This window comes from Nomascus leucogenys, chromosome 2, assembly GCF_006542625.1.
Source record: "Nomascus leucogenys isolate Asia chromosome 2, Asia_NLE_v1, whole genome shotgun sequence".
Taxonomy (NCBI): domain Eukaryota; kingdom Metazoa; phylum Chordata; class Mammalia; order Primates; family Hylobatidae; genus Nomascus; species Nomascus leucogenys.
The window spans coordinates 47732186-47747541 of NC_044382.1; the positions used below are offsets into that span (position 1 = coordinate 47732186).

The 15356-nt window shown below is 48.2% G+C and overlaps 1 protein-coding gene across 1 annotated transcript; it reads left to right on the forward strand.

Annotated features, from left to right (window-relative positions):
• The first annotated feature begins 2937 nt into the window (after nucleotides 1–2937).
• ATXN1L (ataxin 1 like) lies at nucleotides 2938–14268 on the forward strand. The gene is made up of 3 exons (XM_003262966.3): nucleotides 2938–3066; nucleotides 4966–5027; nucleotides 6563–14268. The coding sequence occupies exon 3, from the start codon at nucleotides 6680–6682 to the stop codon at nucleotides 8747–8749; it is 2070 nt and encodes a 689-aa protein (XP_003263014.1). The 5' UTR covers nucleotides 2938–3066; nucleotides 4966–5027; nucleotides 6563–6679; the 3' UTR covers nucleotides 8750–14268.
• The last annotated feature ends 1088 nt before the right edge of the window (nucleotides 14269–15356 follow it).

Genomic DNA, 15356 nt, shown 5'->3' on the forward strand with positions numbered 1-15356 from the left:
CCCAAAGTGCTGGGATTACAGGCGTGAGCCACCACACCTGGCCTGGTTTACTGAATATAAATAGCTTAAATAGGGGCGTTATCCAGATTCCAGAAAAATAATACAGATATTTGGATAAATTGGGTAACTTTTGGTTATTTTTGTTCCATAAATCTAAAAACTTTATTAGTTTACTTATTGCTAATATACCTGTCAAACTGTTGCTATGGAGCTTTCTACCATCAAGATATACAACCAAAGAAAAAAGGATTACTTAAGAGTAGTAAAGAGTTCAGGAATGGGATACAGCGGACATATGACCCACCCTTTTGGGACTGTAGTGCCAAACCTGGAAATCACCTGTGTTTCACCAATCAGAACATCTTGTTTTTATTTTTTAATGGACATGCTTTTGTATCATGTACATCATTATGTTAATGGTTGGTAGCCATAAAACTTTTTTTTTTGCTTACATCTACCTGTGTCTACTCTTTCAAATTTGTACAGAAAACCCAGCTCTGAGTGTATATTTTGATCTGGGAGAAACCAGCTATCCTTGAATATGCTTGGATAGTCCAAGCGTTCCTATCTTGACTATTTTAATGCCAGTTTAGTGAGCTAAGAAATGAAGTAGAAACCAGAATGCCAGTTAGTGCTAAAACGGACACACTGAGTGACCACAGGACTTCCTTCTTGGCCAAATTGAGAGAGAAGGAGACTGTCATGAACAATATTAATATTAATGAAGCAAAACACTCAGATGATTTAGATGACAGCAGTAACTTCACTGTTTTTTCCCATTTGTGCTGTGTGCATGTGTGCGTGTGTGTGTGTGTGTGTGTGTGTGTGGTGCTTGATAATTTTTTTATGGCCCTATGTGTCCATCCAGGTGAGAAAATATAATTGAGGTCTAAGGCTTCTCTAGAAAGAATCTTAGAGATCATGCATTGTATCTGTATCTCAACTTACTTTTTTTATTTCTAAGATAATATTCTCCTAAATATTCAAACAATAATACAAGTTGTTTCTTTGCCTTTTGACCACCACCCAATTCCACTTTCCTTCCCCAAAATAACCAATGTTAATTAGTTATGTATTCTACTCCTTTTCTGTACAGGTACACAGAAATACATACAACGGAGGCTGGGTGTGGTTGACTCATGCCTGAAATTTCAGCACTTTGGGAGGCCGAGGAGGGAAGATCACTTGAGCACAGGAGTCTAAGACCAGCCTGGGCAATATAGCAAGACCTTGTCTCTGCAAGAAATTTTAAAAAATTAGCTGGGCATGGTGATGCATGCCTATCATCGCATCTACCCGGGAGGTTGAGGTGGGAGGACTGCTTGAGCATAGGAATTTGAGGCTGCAGTAAGCTAAGATGGCACCACTGCACTCTAACCTGGGCGACAGGGCTAAAAAAAAAAAAAACAAAATTATATGTACACACACACACACACACACACATGCAACTGCAATGACATATCTTTTTTTTTTTCGAGACGGAGTCTCACTCTATTGCCCAGGCTGGAGTGCAGTGGCACGATCTGGGCTCACTGCAAGCTCTGCCTCCCGGGTTCATCCCATTCTCCTGCCTCAACCTCCCGAGTAGCTGGGACTACAGGCGCCCGCCACCACGCCCGGCTAATTTTCTGCATTTTTAGTAGAGACGGGGTTTCACCGTGTTAGCCAGGATGTTCTCAATCTCCTGACCTCGTGATCCGCCAGCCTCGGCCTCCCAAAGTGCGGGGATTACAGGCGTGAGACACCGCGCCGGCCCAATTGTTATTTATGGAACAGAGTTTGCAGAAACTGAAAGTCTCCATCTAGGTGGCCAAAACCGCAATTACTTTTGCACCAACCTAATACTTTAACTGAAACAACAACAACAAAAACACAGTTGTTATTCAAACATAAATTCAACTGGCGCTCACTTTTGTTTTCACTTAAGTTAATCAGATGTTCATGTTACTATGAAGTTGACTAGTTAATTTGTAATGAATAACTAGTTAATTTGTAATGAATAACTAGTTAATTTGTAATGAATAATATTTCACTGAGTAGTCAAGCCCTCTTTCCACTAAACCAAGCTGCTTCTCACTGTACTAAACCCCGGGCTCTCTCTAAACTTTCAGGTGTTCCACTCCTTGTCACCTTCCCCTAGATCCCGAGTGGCGTTCACTCTCTTAGCTCCCTCGGGGGCCACTTCTTAACACTTAAAGAGCTCCTATTGACTTGGCACGGTGGCTCAAGCCTGTAATCCCAGAACTTTGGCAGGCCGAGGCGGACGGATCACCTGAGGTCGGGAGTTCGAGACCAGCCTGACCAACATAGAGAAACCCTGTCTCTACTAAAAATACAAAAAATTAGCCAGGCGTGGTGGCGCATGCCTGTAATCCCAGCTACTCGGGAGGCTGAGATAGGAGAATTGCTTGAACCTGGGAGGCGGAGGTTGGGTGAGCCGAGATCACGCCACTGCACTCTAGCCTGGGCAACAAGAGCGAAACTCTGTCTCCAAAAAAAAAAAAAAAAAAAAAGAAAGGAAAGAAGACTTCCTATCTCCACCTGGGTCCCCAAGAGGTAAGAGGTATCTCCTTTTCTCCTGAGCCTAGGTCACCTCGGGGTTCCCCGAAGTTCCCCAGAAGAGGCTGTACAAGTCAGGACAAGAAGTCCAGGAAATGGGGGGTCGCCGATGACCACGCCCCGGGGATCTGTTTAGGAACCCCCAAAATTTACTGGTGGAAAGATTGAGGGGTCATTGTGGGGTCAGGCTGAGGGGGCCGGGCCCAGCCCCATTCACGTGACCCGGTCCCAGGGAGAGGAGTTTGTTCACCCACCAGAAGGAACGAACGACGCGAAGGGAGTGTAGCACCCTCCCTTCCCGGGGAGTCATGGGCGTTGCTCTCCCAACCCGGCCGTGACGCAATCTCTCCGCGCCGGGGGCGGGACGCGCTTGACGCCATCTCCGGGCGCCCGGCTGGGGGGGGCGCTGGGTGTGGGGCGGCTCCGGGGCCGGGGATGGCGGCGGCCGCGGTTGCGGCGGCTCCGGGACGAGCGGGTGGATCCTGGGAAGCGCCGTGAAATGGGCTGGTGAGTGTCCTTGGAAGTGGTGGCCGCCTGGGCCAGGCAGGCCTGGGGTCGGTGCTCCAGAGGAAGTGGCCCTCAGGAGCCCGTTGCTCCGCCGGGCCGGGGCCCATGAACCGCGGACAGACGGAGGGGAGAGGCCGTACCTAGACCCCCTCGCGCTTCTCTCTGGCCGGGCCTGGAAGGCGGCCTCAGGCCCCGGCGGCTGTGTGCCTGCGAGCCAAGGTGTCCGAGTCTGCGGGGCGGGAAGGGCCCCCAAACAAGGAAGCGTCGCCTGCAGGGCCTCGCTCCTGCCCCCTTGGTGAAGGGTGGACCCCCTACTCTCTAAACGCAGAGTTCCCAATTTCGATCCCTACCCTTGTTAGATCAAGGATTGCGGGACCACTGGGAGCCATAACCCTAGTGTCTGACAAGCTTCTCCCTTTCTGTCGGGCGCACCTCTCGCCCGCAGAGAATTCGGGTCTTCAGCTGGGTTCAGCCCCTTGATTCCGACCCAAGCGTGATGAGGAGCTTGGTTCCGGGCTCTGCTAGCAGCGTTGGCAACTCTCCTGAACACCCTGTTAGCTCGGTTGGGGTCACAAGCTGCGTTTTCCCTTTGAGATCCTCAGTGAGGTTCTCGAGAGGCGGAGGTTTCGGCTTCTTAAGTGTGTTTTGCGTTGTGGGAACCTGGCGCACAGGCTTGGCTCTTTGTTGTCCTTTCTGCAGACCTTTTGCCTCTTTCAGTCCTTTTACTAGCCTGTGTTTGCTAACCTCTGGGTGACCTGGAGGCAGGTTTTCTTTAAAGTTTTCGTTACAAAAAGGAAGGATCATTTTGGGATTGAAGTATGACCCCAGTTTCTGTTGGGAATGAAGAAGAAAGCAAACTGCTTTTCAGTTACTAAAGCTGCTGGTGGAGAAAAGAGGCATCATTTATGCCACTGTGTAATAATATGTGTTTGTGGAATTAGGAATTTGTCATCCCACTGTGTTTTCCTATCCTTCCACCTTTTGTGTACACCTGCACTTTGCCAATCTTGAGAGAAATGTTGCATTCGGTTTGGGTTGAGGCTTAGAGTGTTCTATAGGATTTGGACAGGATAGTCAGTTTCTCAGAGCACTCACTCATCTGTACTACCTTCTCTGTTTTCAGAGGTTAAGGCTCCATTCTTTCTCGCTTTGCGTTTCTGGCAAGTGTAGATTCACATAGTGATGGTTTAGTGGTAGTTTTGTTTTACCAGTGTTAGCCAGCTGTGGACCAAGGCAATATTTTCAGTTTCTTTGATACCTGATTCAGCGCTTGGTATAAAGTTGTCACTCAGAAAATTTTACATACACACACACACCCCCTCATTTTTTTTTTAACCCTGAAAATCTCTTAATAAGTCTTCCCCTTGAGTGACTCCCCCCTGACCTCTTTTTCTGCCCCAGAAACATAAATAATTGTTCTTTCTCATCTAGTGCTGCTTTTTTTCATTTAAATAACTCCATATTTATGTTTTCATAGGCCCGGAATAAAGGGGAAATCTATAGAGTTGATTTTTCCTGCTTCCCATTGTTCGTATGGGAACAGTGTTAAAGCTTCCATTTTTATTTGTGCATTTATCTGAAATTTGGATTGCAGCAAATTTAACCTTTGGGGAACAGGCACAGGTAGATGTTAGGGAAATGATGTTAAGGAAAACCAGTGAAATTTGATACATGGAAATTTTTTTTCAGGGATGTCTTCTTACAAGTTGGAGTATTAGAGATGTTTTTCTCTCTGTTCAACTGCCTGGGCACTCTGGGTAAATGTACCGTTTACCTGTGGAGAAGAAGATGAGGCAAGGACGTGTATACTCTAATGCTTTGGAATTACTTTTCATGGTGACCCTGGGGAGAATTAGAGGTCAGGCAGCCGCTTACTCCATTCCTGTTTCTATCTTCTAGGCTCCCGAGCCAGCCGGGAGGACACTTACTACAGCTGCTCAGAAGCACCACTGGAAACTCAGGTAATACCGGCACTTTGAATTCCTTCTTTCAGGAAAATATCCGGGATGTCACAGTGGAAAAACAGAACAGAATATAATATAGAAAGCTCTTTTCAGATCCAAAGAACTGGAACCTCGTTGGAAGAAATAGGCAGCAAAGTTCATGTGCATTGAAGTGTTCAGACCAAAAAGTTGCTTTATAACAATAGACAAAAGCATTTGTGAAAGGTAACAATTAGAGAAAAGGGAAAGAGAACTTTCTTATGAATCATACAGATACGGGGAAAAAAAACAGGCATGTTTAGAGGAATGGAACCAGAATTTCATGGCGTGGTGCCTGGAGCAGACCTACAGTGGAGAAGGAGCTATTGGTAAAAGAAAGCACAAAGAAAAAAGAAAGGGAATGAATAGAGAAGGCAAATTGAAGGTAATCATTGAGAAGAAAAGAAGCCTTTTGAGACTAGGGAACCGGAAGTGTACGTAAGGTCGGAAGAATTTTGTTGTTCTTTGGTGAAGAGGAGAAACAAGTTGACAGCAAACTAGTTTAATCACTTTCACTATATAGAGGCTGAGTTAAAATGTATTATTTCATGGGGCAAAGATGTTAATTTTCATAACCTGGTTAGGGAGCAAAGTTTAAAAAAAAAAAACACAAGCAGACCTGAGGGTTTTGACACCTAGGTCCTTGAGGTACTGATGAGATGAGGCAAAGGAGGAACAGAGTTTTTAGCCAGGCTTGGGATAGTAGTAGAGATCATAACCCAAATTAGGCTACAGAAAGGAAGCAAGGATGAGGTCATATGTTCAGGAAAGAAGGTGGCACATTCATGTTTGGTAGCAAAAGGAGAAACTTAAGAAAAAGAGCCAGCAGGAGGCTAGACGCTGTGGCTCACGCCCGAAATCCCAGCACTTTGGGAGGCTGAGGTGGGCAGATCACCCAAGGGCAGGAGTTCAAGACTAGCCTGGCCGACATGGTGAAACCCCATCTCTACTAAAAATACAAAGTTAGCCAGGTGTGGTGGTGCATGCCTGTAGTCCCAGCTACTTGGGAGGCTGAGGCAGGAGAATTGCTTGAACCCTGGAGGCGGAGGTTGCAGTGAGCTGAGATTGCACCATTGTACTCTGGCCTGGGCAACAAGAGCAAAACTCCATGTGTAAAAAAAAAAAAAAAAAAAGCAAAAGAGCCGGCAGGAAAAACCATGTGTTCAAAGCCCCCTTTGGGAAGAAGGCAGAAAAGAGACAAGGTGCTCATGAGACACATGACTAACCGTGAAGCCGTTGGTCTCTCTGGGCTTGTGGAGCCCACAGGTTATTTGTGCATTGGTGAATGCTTGTCCCTGTAGCTCTTTGTGCCTTGCGGTTTCCCGGACTGTTTCTCTCATGTCCCAGGCTGGATGAGTTGGGGGTAGCCTCCTTGTCTGCCCCTTTCTCTTTCCTCCTTATTTTCTAACAGTCCCCTTTGTTACATCTTCCTCCATGGCACAGTTCTTTCTATTTCCTTTGTCTTGGCTCATCCCTAGGTTACTTTTCTTTGCCTCTGATTTGTTCCCTAGCAGATGTGGGCGCCCCAGCCAGAAGCAGAGAGGGGTACAGGGAAGCTACAGAGAAGCCCCTTCTGATGCCCCAGGGAGCAAGCCGACTCCTTCCAGGCTCCAGGAACACCACAAAGCAATATGAAACCTGTTCATGAGAGGAGTCAGGAATGCCTTCCACCAAAGAAACGAGACCTCCCCGTGACCAGCGAGGATATGGGGAGAACTACCAGCTGCTCCACTAACCACACACCCTCCAGTGATGCTTCTGAATGGTCCCGAGGGGTTGTGGTGGCTGGGCAGAGCCAGGCAGGAGCCAGAGTCAGCCTGGGGGGTGATGGAGCTGAGGCCATCACCGGTCTGACAGTGGACCAGTATGGCATGCTGTATAAGGTGGCTGTGCCGCCTGCCACCTTTTCACCAACTGGCCTCCCATCTGTGGTGAATATGAGTCCCTTGCCCCCAACGTTTAATGTAGCGTCTTCACTAATTCAACATCCAGGCATCCACTATCCTCCAATCCACTATGCTCAGCTCCCATCCACCTCGCTGCAGTTCATTGGGTCTCCTTATAGCCTTCCCTATGCTGTGCCACCTAATTTCCTACCGAGTCCCCTCCTATCTCCTTCTGCCAACCTTGCCACCTCTCACCTTCCACACTTTGTGCCATATGCCTCACTTCTGGCTGAAGGAGCCACTCCTCCCCCACAGGCTGCCTCCCCGGCCCACTCATTTAACAAAGCTCCCTCTGCCACCTCCCCACCTGGGCAATTGCCACATCATTCAAGTACTCAGCCGCTGGACCTTGCTCCAGGTCGGATGCCCATTTATTATCAGATGTCCAGGCTACCTGCTGGGTATACTTTGCATGAAACCCCTCCAGCAGGTGCCAGCCCAGTTCTTACCCCTCAGGAGAGCCAGTCTGTTCTGGAAGCAGCTGCTGCAAATGGAGGACAGAGACCACGAGAGCGAAATTTAGTAAGACGGGAAAGTGAAGCCCTTGACTCCCCCAACAACAAGGGTGAAGGCCAGGGACTGGTGCCAGTGGTAGAATGTGTGGTGGATGGACAGTTGTTTTCAGGTTCTCAGACTCCACGGGTGGAGGTAGCGGCACCAGCACACCGGGGGACCCCGGACACTGACCTTGAGGTCCAGCGGGTGGTTGGCGCTTTAGCTTCTCAGGACTATCGTGTGGTGGCAGCTCAGAGGAAGGAGGAACCCAGCCCCCTCAATCTATCCCATCATACCCCCGACCATCAGGGTGAGGGGCGAGGGTCAGCCAGGAACCCTGCAGAGCTGGCAGAGAAAAGTCAGGCCCGTGGGTTCTACCCTCAGTCCCATCAGGAACCAGTAAAACATAGACCTTTACCCAAAGCAATGGTTGTAGCCAATGGCAACCTGGTGCCCACTGGAACTGACTCAGGCCTGCTGCCTGTGGGCTCGGAGATCCTGGTAGCATCAAGTCTGGACGTGCAGGCCAGAGCCACCTTCCCAGACAAGGAGCCAACGCCGCCCCCCATTACCTCCTCCCACTTGCCTTCCCATTTCATGAAAGGCGCCATCATCCAGCTGGCTACGGGAGAGCTGAAGCGGGTGGAGGACCTCCAGACCCAGGATTTTGTGCGCAGTGCTGAAGTGAGCGGGGGGCTGAAGATTGACTCTAGCACAGTCGTGGACATTCAGGAGAGCCAATGGCCTGGATTCGTCATGCTGCATTTTGTGGTTGGTGAGCAGCAGAGCAAAGTGAGCATCGAGGTGCCCCCCGAGCACCCCTTCTTTGTATATGGCCAGGGTTGGTCCTCTTGCAGCCCTGGGCGGACAACACAACTCTTCTCTCTGCCGTGCCATCGGCTACAGGTGGGAGATGTCTGCATCTCTATCAGTTTACAGAGCTTGAACAGTAACTCAGTTTCTCAGGCCAGCTGTGCTCCCCCAGGCCAGCTGGGTGCCCCCAGAGAAAGGCCTGAGAGGACGGTCTTGGGACCCAGAGAGCTATGTGACAGTGAGGGGAAGAGCCAGCCGGCAGGAGAGGGCTCCCGTGTGGTAGAGCCTTCCCAGCCTGAGTCCGGTGCTCAGGCCTGCTGGCCAGCCCCGAGCTTCCAAAGATACAGCATGCAAGGGGAGGAGGCACGGGCTGCGCTGCTCCGTCCCTCTTTCATTCCACAGGAGGTAAAGCTGTCCATCGAAGGGCGTTCCAATGCGGGAAAATGAACCTCTTCCCCAGACCAGGACTGGGGCTTTACCCCAGAGCCTCGCCTCGCTGCCGTGAGCAGGCAGAGGATTTGCACACGCCGAGCAGGGAATGGCTTTCTTGGCAGTGAGATTTGGGGGAAAGGGGAGGCATGAAGTCAGCCTCCCAAGGCAGGATCTGTTGCTCATTATCCCATGGTGTCCTTTCAGGACAACCCCAGAGGGTGTTGTGATGGGGAGCAGCAGGCCTGGGGCAAGGAAGGAAGGGGGTGCACACAGGAGAAGAAACATTCCAAAATCAAGGCCTCCCTGTTCTTTCCTCCCCATCCCTAGCTCCTGCAAGAGAAAGTCCAGGCTTTGGGAGCAGATGGCAGAGGGAGGGAGTAAAGAAAGAGCCAAAAATGATGATCCACAGCTTATAGTAGCAGTTAAACTGTCAGAAGTTTTTTTTCTTTTTTGTGGTGGAAGGGCAGGAGGCCCCAAGGTTGGAAATAAGAGGGTTCCCACCCAGAACCCTTCTTGTGAGAGATGCGCACTTTAAAGGGTGATTTTGTTCCAGATGTCTATGGCTGGGTGTGTGGGGGAGGAGCACTCTCATCTACAGGACTCTGCTTGATCCTCTGCTTCATAGCCCTTCCCCATCTCTCCTCACCATTCCGCCTACAAGGCTTCTAGCAGCACGGGGGCCCGGAGGGAGAGCCCCTTCAGGGTTTAGAGTGAAGTACTACCTTGCCAGGGACTCAGTCAGGGGACTTTGGGAGAAAGACTTGATAGCCAGGCTGACTGGGTTCTAGGCAGGCCCTCTGGAAAGGTAGCTCACCTAACAAAGCTCCTCCAACTCAGCATGCCAGACCCACTTTGAAATCTCACAGAATCTTGCTGGTAATGGTGACTTTAGACAGAACTAGTAGACCCTTTTTCCCAGGCACCGACCCCCCACCTTTGTCTGTGTTGTGCCTAAGTGCCTGCGCCACCCCCACCCTCCTGCTGCCCTGACCTCTGCATGGTGTCGTGACCTGGGCCTTATTTGTAGCTGCACTGCCTTTCCTTGTCTGCAAAGTTGGTTTTGTCCACTCTGACCAAGACCTCTAGTTTTTGGTGGGTAGGGGTCTCTCTGGTTTCCCTTTCAGCTATAATCTCTATTTTTAAAATCTCAAAATCATGTCCCCTCCACTTCCACTGCCAAACAGCTTGGTGAAGAAACAAGAAGGGAACTATGCCCTAGGCCAGGGCGAATGTGTGGCTGGGCAGTGCCCATCATGGCATTTTCACACGTCCCATATGCCCCTCCCATCTTATTCCACTGCTTCTCCCAGCATTCTGGTGCCTCCAAGCCATCCCCTCCCACCACCAGCTCTAAGATTCTAGGATAGTCTTGATAACATTTCAATACCTGAATAGATGTCATTTTGTGGTGGTATATTCCTCTGCAAAAAGTATTTTCAATCTTAGTTGCATTTGCACCCCCCCCCCAACCCCCGCCAATGTCTTAATCCCACATTTTCTTCACAACTTTTAGCATCAGCTCAGACTGTGGGGTTCCATTGGGTATTGGGAATTAGGCTCCCCCACTAGCTTTCAGGTGGGTGGGTTTTTTTGTTTGTTTTTTGGGGGTCTTTAGACTCTTGAAGGCAACTCAGGGTATTGTCCACGCAGCTCTCTGGTTAGACTTCTCCCAGGCTATGATCCTGGCATGTCCTTTATAAGGTATACTTGGATTGGCCGAGACCTGGCCTGGCATCAGGAGTCCAAACCTCTGAGGTCTGATCTCTGCTCTGTCAAGGACTTCGGCAAGTCCCGTGACCTCTGGCTCTTTCACTTCCTCCCCACCTGCCAAATGGGGATAAATAATCTTACCTACCTCCTGGGGGGAGGGGAAGTTCTGAGAATGGAGTCATTCTTAGTGTTCAGGTGCTAAAGGTTGTTCTCCTGGGGGAACAGAGTGACTGAAACTGGCTTGTTTGCTACAAGCCCTACACTCCACTGTTTCATTCCTTGAAAGCAGTTGCCTGGTCAGTCAGCTTTTGGGGGTCCATCAAAGGAAGCTGCTGACCTGACCGCGAGTGCTTCAGTATCTGGTTTGTGTCAGAACCAGACACTAACTTTGTACTGCATTTAGGATGATATCTTTCCCCTTCTCTGTCCCCCATTCTCTGAATGCTGCTTTCTCTGGCTTGTTTCCTACAGTGGGGGCCTGTGGGGTTGAGTCTTGAGGAATCCCCTTAAATGAGGAGAAGGCCTTGGGAGAAGGTCTCATCTCTGGCTGTTTCATGAGCAACTCATTCCTAGAGTTCACTGTTTGCACGGGTTTCTCACAAGCGTCCTTCTTCATAGGAAGGCTCATCAACTGAATTTAGTGACGTGTACACAGTAGATGCTCAAGCAGTGTCTGCAAGGACACAAGCTGAGCTTTCTCCTTATGGGGCAAACCTGTGTCTAACCAGATACAGACCAATTAGTTTAGATCAAATCACCCTGCACTTGGGCTACTTGTGACTTTCCAACCCGGTAACTTCCACTGAATTCTGGAAAGAGAAATTCTTGAGGACCCTGGCAAGTTGGTCCCTGACCTTTCTGTTGCTGTCTCTTGCTGGTGAAGCAATACCAGCAGTTCCGGTAATATCACAGTATCGTTCCATGCATATATAACATATTAATACTTGATTTTGCTGAGCTGCAAAGGTATCTTTCATAAAATAGGGTCCCCAGGAAAAGAAGCTCTGTGCTGTAAATCTCGGTCAGAGCTGTGGCCTCCCCCTTGCCTTTAACCTCTAGTTTAGTCTTTTCCTCCAGGCATGAAAAATATGACTAACCTGTGGTGTGTCCATTCTTCCTTATAGGAACTTCCTGAGTTTGCAGGAGACATGAGAGCAGTTTTTAGAGAGTATTTTAGTGGGAAGTTGTCAACTTTTTAGGAGTGAGCAGTTGACAAGGGCCAGAGCCTGTCCCTTGTCAGCAGTAGGACGTTTCCAGCTCTTAGGAATAGAAAGGAGGACTGCTGACTGGCGCTGTATAAAAATGTGTATACCAATTTGGGAATAGGGGAACCCAGTCATGGATGGATAATAAGCCAAGTCTTGAATCATTCCTATCAAGATTAGTGTACATGAGGAAGAGGTGGCATGGGGGGAAGGGGCTCTGGGAGTTCAGAGCTGAGTACTTGTACCTGAGGGGAGGGCCCCCAGCCGATCTGGGCTGATCCTTCTATATTCTTGGTCCCAGTTGGTCATAACACCAAGGGCTTTGCCCTGCGCTGCTTTGCCACTGCTGCTGTCCACTCACTGTCCTGCCTGCTGCCCTCTACAGCTCCCTATCCTTCCATGTCTTTGGCCATGTAGATTAAGTCTAGGCGTCTGGTTCATTCTTACCTGTGTTAGGCCATGTTATTTTATAGCAAAGTCATGTTCAATAGGGATGGTATGAAATGCTGCTGGTGGGCTGGTAAATCCAAAGGGATAAGGCTTCATTGCTATTGGGAGCCCTTTGGCTCCAAATGTCTGACTATCTTGAGGGAGAAACAAGCAGGTTTCTACTAGTGGTGTCTTCTGTTGTATTAACTTATTTCTTTTGTGGTATCTTGTATCCTGTTTTAAAAACTAAATGAAGGGAACCACATTAGGGCCCATGCCAGCATCCCAGTGAAGTTCGTCCAGCTCCAGTTAGGTGGATTCTGGAGTTTGGAGAGGGTTTAAAGTTTGGCTGAAATAGCACCTCAAGTGGGGTTTAGTTTTATTTTTACCTGTGGGCATCATGGGTGATTTAGGGGGAAGCACAGGATGGTGGTGTGGTTTAAACCTGCAGCAAGCAGGCATATTGAAGAGTTGAGTGATGACGCTGGAGATGAAGGGTTGGACATGGATTGACTGGGAAAAGGCCTGGGTCCATTGGAGTAAAGATAACCCAGTTGATTGAATTGGCCATGGGAAGTTAGGTCACAGTCTTATAAACAAAGTAAATAGGACAGAGACTTAAGTTTTAGGGAGACATCTTGGCCTCCTAGGCCAAGTTTACTAAACCGCACTGAAGCTGTAGTACCTTCGAGATGGGCAAAAGTTGTACACTACAGTTGAGGAGCTGAACCTTATTAGGTTGGATGTTGATCAGGAACCTGTTTGCCCTTTGCTGGGAAGCCTTCGCCCTCCAACTTCCCTGGGGTAGGGAAGGTCTCCCACATTATGCAATAATAAAATAAGCATCTGGGTCGTTGCAGCTGTCAGTTGCTCTTTCAACTCTAGGATCCATCTTTGGACCAGAAGCCTGTTCTGTGCCTAGGATGACACTGGCCCCAGAGATGCTAGAGTGGACTGCACTCTCTCCTTAGCTGCAGACTATGCACAGTGCCTGGGGCGGAAGGAGGAGAGGTGTTGCGGTTTGCCCTGCTGCCTCCCCAGCAGGAACAATAGTCATAAATGCACTTTTCACACTAAAGGTTTATTAGTTCTCCAGTTAAACCTAGATCCCTCCCTGGTAGATTGCGAACTCAAAGTTTTGTGATCCCAAAGCCATTCCACTGCAAATGCCCAGCAGTGAAGATGGCCTCAAATTGGGTTCCTGCCTACAGTGTGTGTGGCAGCAGCCCATGTGCCTTTACCTATTGTCAAACTTGGAAGCATTTATTTGTCTTTATGACTGTCATGGGGACTGAGGTTCTTCAGAGAGAGAGCGTGAGCTGATGACACAGTGGTTTTACACCCACCCCCTGGACAGGGAGTTTGCACGTAGTTGTGAGCTGTGAGTGGTTAGTGCATTGCTGGTATTGCTGAAGGCAGGGTTGATCCCTCACTTGACTGATACTTGCATTCAAGAGAATCAAGATTGTGTTGGGGGAGGGACTGACTGTACTCATGGCTAACTTAAAGTATTAAAATAAGGCTGTCCCCTACAACCTTCTTAGTCACACAGGATCCCTGTAGCCAAAACAGTATATGATCCAGCTGCAGAGAGCAGACTGCTCTCAGCTTGCACAGCACCTTAGGCGAGGGAAGAATATATGGATAGGGAATGGGGTGGAGAAAGGATGGGAATGTTGTCATCCAGGTGGCTTTAGGGTCCTAAGGAGTGGAGAAGGATGGCACTGGGGAGGTCTGGATGGATCTGTGTAGGAGTTCCCTGTAGATAAATTACTGATCCCCCATCTACTATCCCCAGTATGTAATGGCTGAATTAATATGTAATCAACTGCATTGTATCTAAAGCCTTAGAACTAGTCAGGTGCTCCCTCCACCCAATACCATTTCTTACCCTCTAATCCTACCTGATCTTTAACAAAGCATTAATAATTCTAAGGATAATCTCTATTTTGTTGTGCTTTTTTGTAACTGTTTTAAATAAATCAATTTGTACTGTATATTTGTACTTTTGTGAGATCCTTTTTGCTGTTTTACCATTTTAAGTCTCTGTACTTGGCTACACACAGATTGTATTTTTATTGTTAATGCTCTTCTTATGGATACCTGCATTTAACTTGTGGACTATGTAAACACAATATCTATCAATATCTATATATCTATATATCTATCTATATAAACTACTAGCTTTTCCTTTTGGTGTTTGCGCCTTCTTCCTATTCCAGCCTTAGATGGTGGCCATGGGGTGAGGGATAGAAACCTTTGTGGGAGCAGTTGTAATGGAACACAAATGGTGCCTATATTTGTGCGGTGAGCTCAAGGGAGATGGCATGAGCTTGTCCTCAAGCATGGTCTTTGCCCCCTGTTGGTGTGGATTTCAGAGACCCCAAAGTCTACCTGAAGACTTAGATTCTAGTGGAATCACAAGGATCTGTAGGTGCCTTCGCTGCTGGCCTTCTCCGCAATTCTTTACTCAGGAATACTACCAGAAATTGCTGGAATAAGTCAGCCCCAATCGTAGCTACTGCCTAAAATTTAGAAAGCTTGCCACTAGTAATGGCATTTATGGAACACTTATTATGGGCTACAAAATATCCTAAGTGCTTTGTATGTACAGACAAGTATTTGTTGCTAGTATTATTTCCATTTTGTGGATGGGGAAGCCAAGACATAGAGGTTAAATAACCTCCCCAAAGTTACACAGCTAGTAAGTGGCAGGGCACTACTCAACCCAGAGATGCAACTCCTGAGTTTGTATGAATTCCGTTTCTTGTGAAGATTGAGATCATCTATGTAAAGCGCTCAGAATCACCTGTGGCACATAGTGAGGACTCAGTCATTTTAAAGCATCCCAAGTAGGACTCCAGTATGGAGCTCTGAGAGAAAGGCATTTGGGTCAATTAAGTAGTTTTTTTTTTAGATGGAGTCTCACTGTGTTGACAGGCTGGAGTGCAGTGGCACAATCTCAGCTCACTGCAACCTCCACCTCCCGGGTTCAAGTGATTCTCGTCCTTGGCCTCCCGAGTAGCTGGGATTGATTACAAGCACACCAACTAAGTATTTTCTTTTAAATGTATTTTTCAAAACAAGTATTTTAGCCTGCTTGGTGAAAGTACCTTAGTTTGTTAGCTGGGTGTGGGGGTGCACACCTATAGTCCCAGCTACTTGGGAGGCTGAGGCAGGGGGATCACTTGAGTCCAGGAGTTAGAGGTTATGGTGAGCTATGATCTTGCCACTAATCCAGCCTAGGTGACAGTGATATCCTTTCTCAAAAAAAAACC

Excerpts from the sequence above, each read along its gene's own strand:
- ATXN1L (XM_003262966.3), top strand. The coding sequence starts at position 6,680 with ATGAAACCTGTTCATGAGAGGAGTCAGGAATGCCTTCCACCAAAGAAA.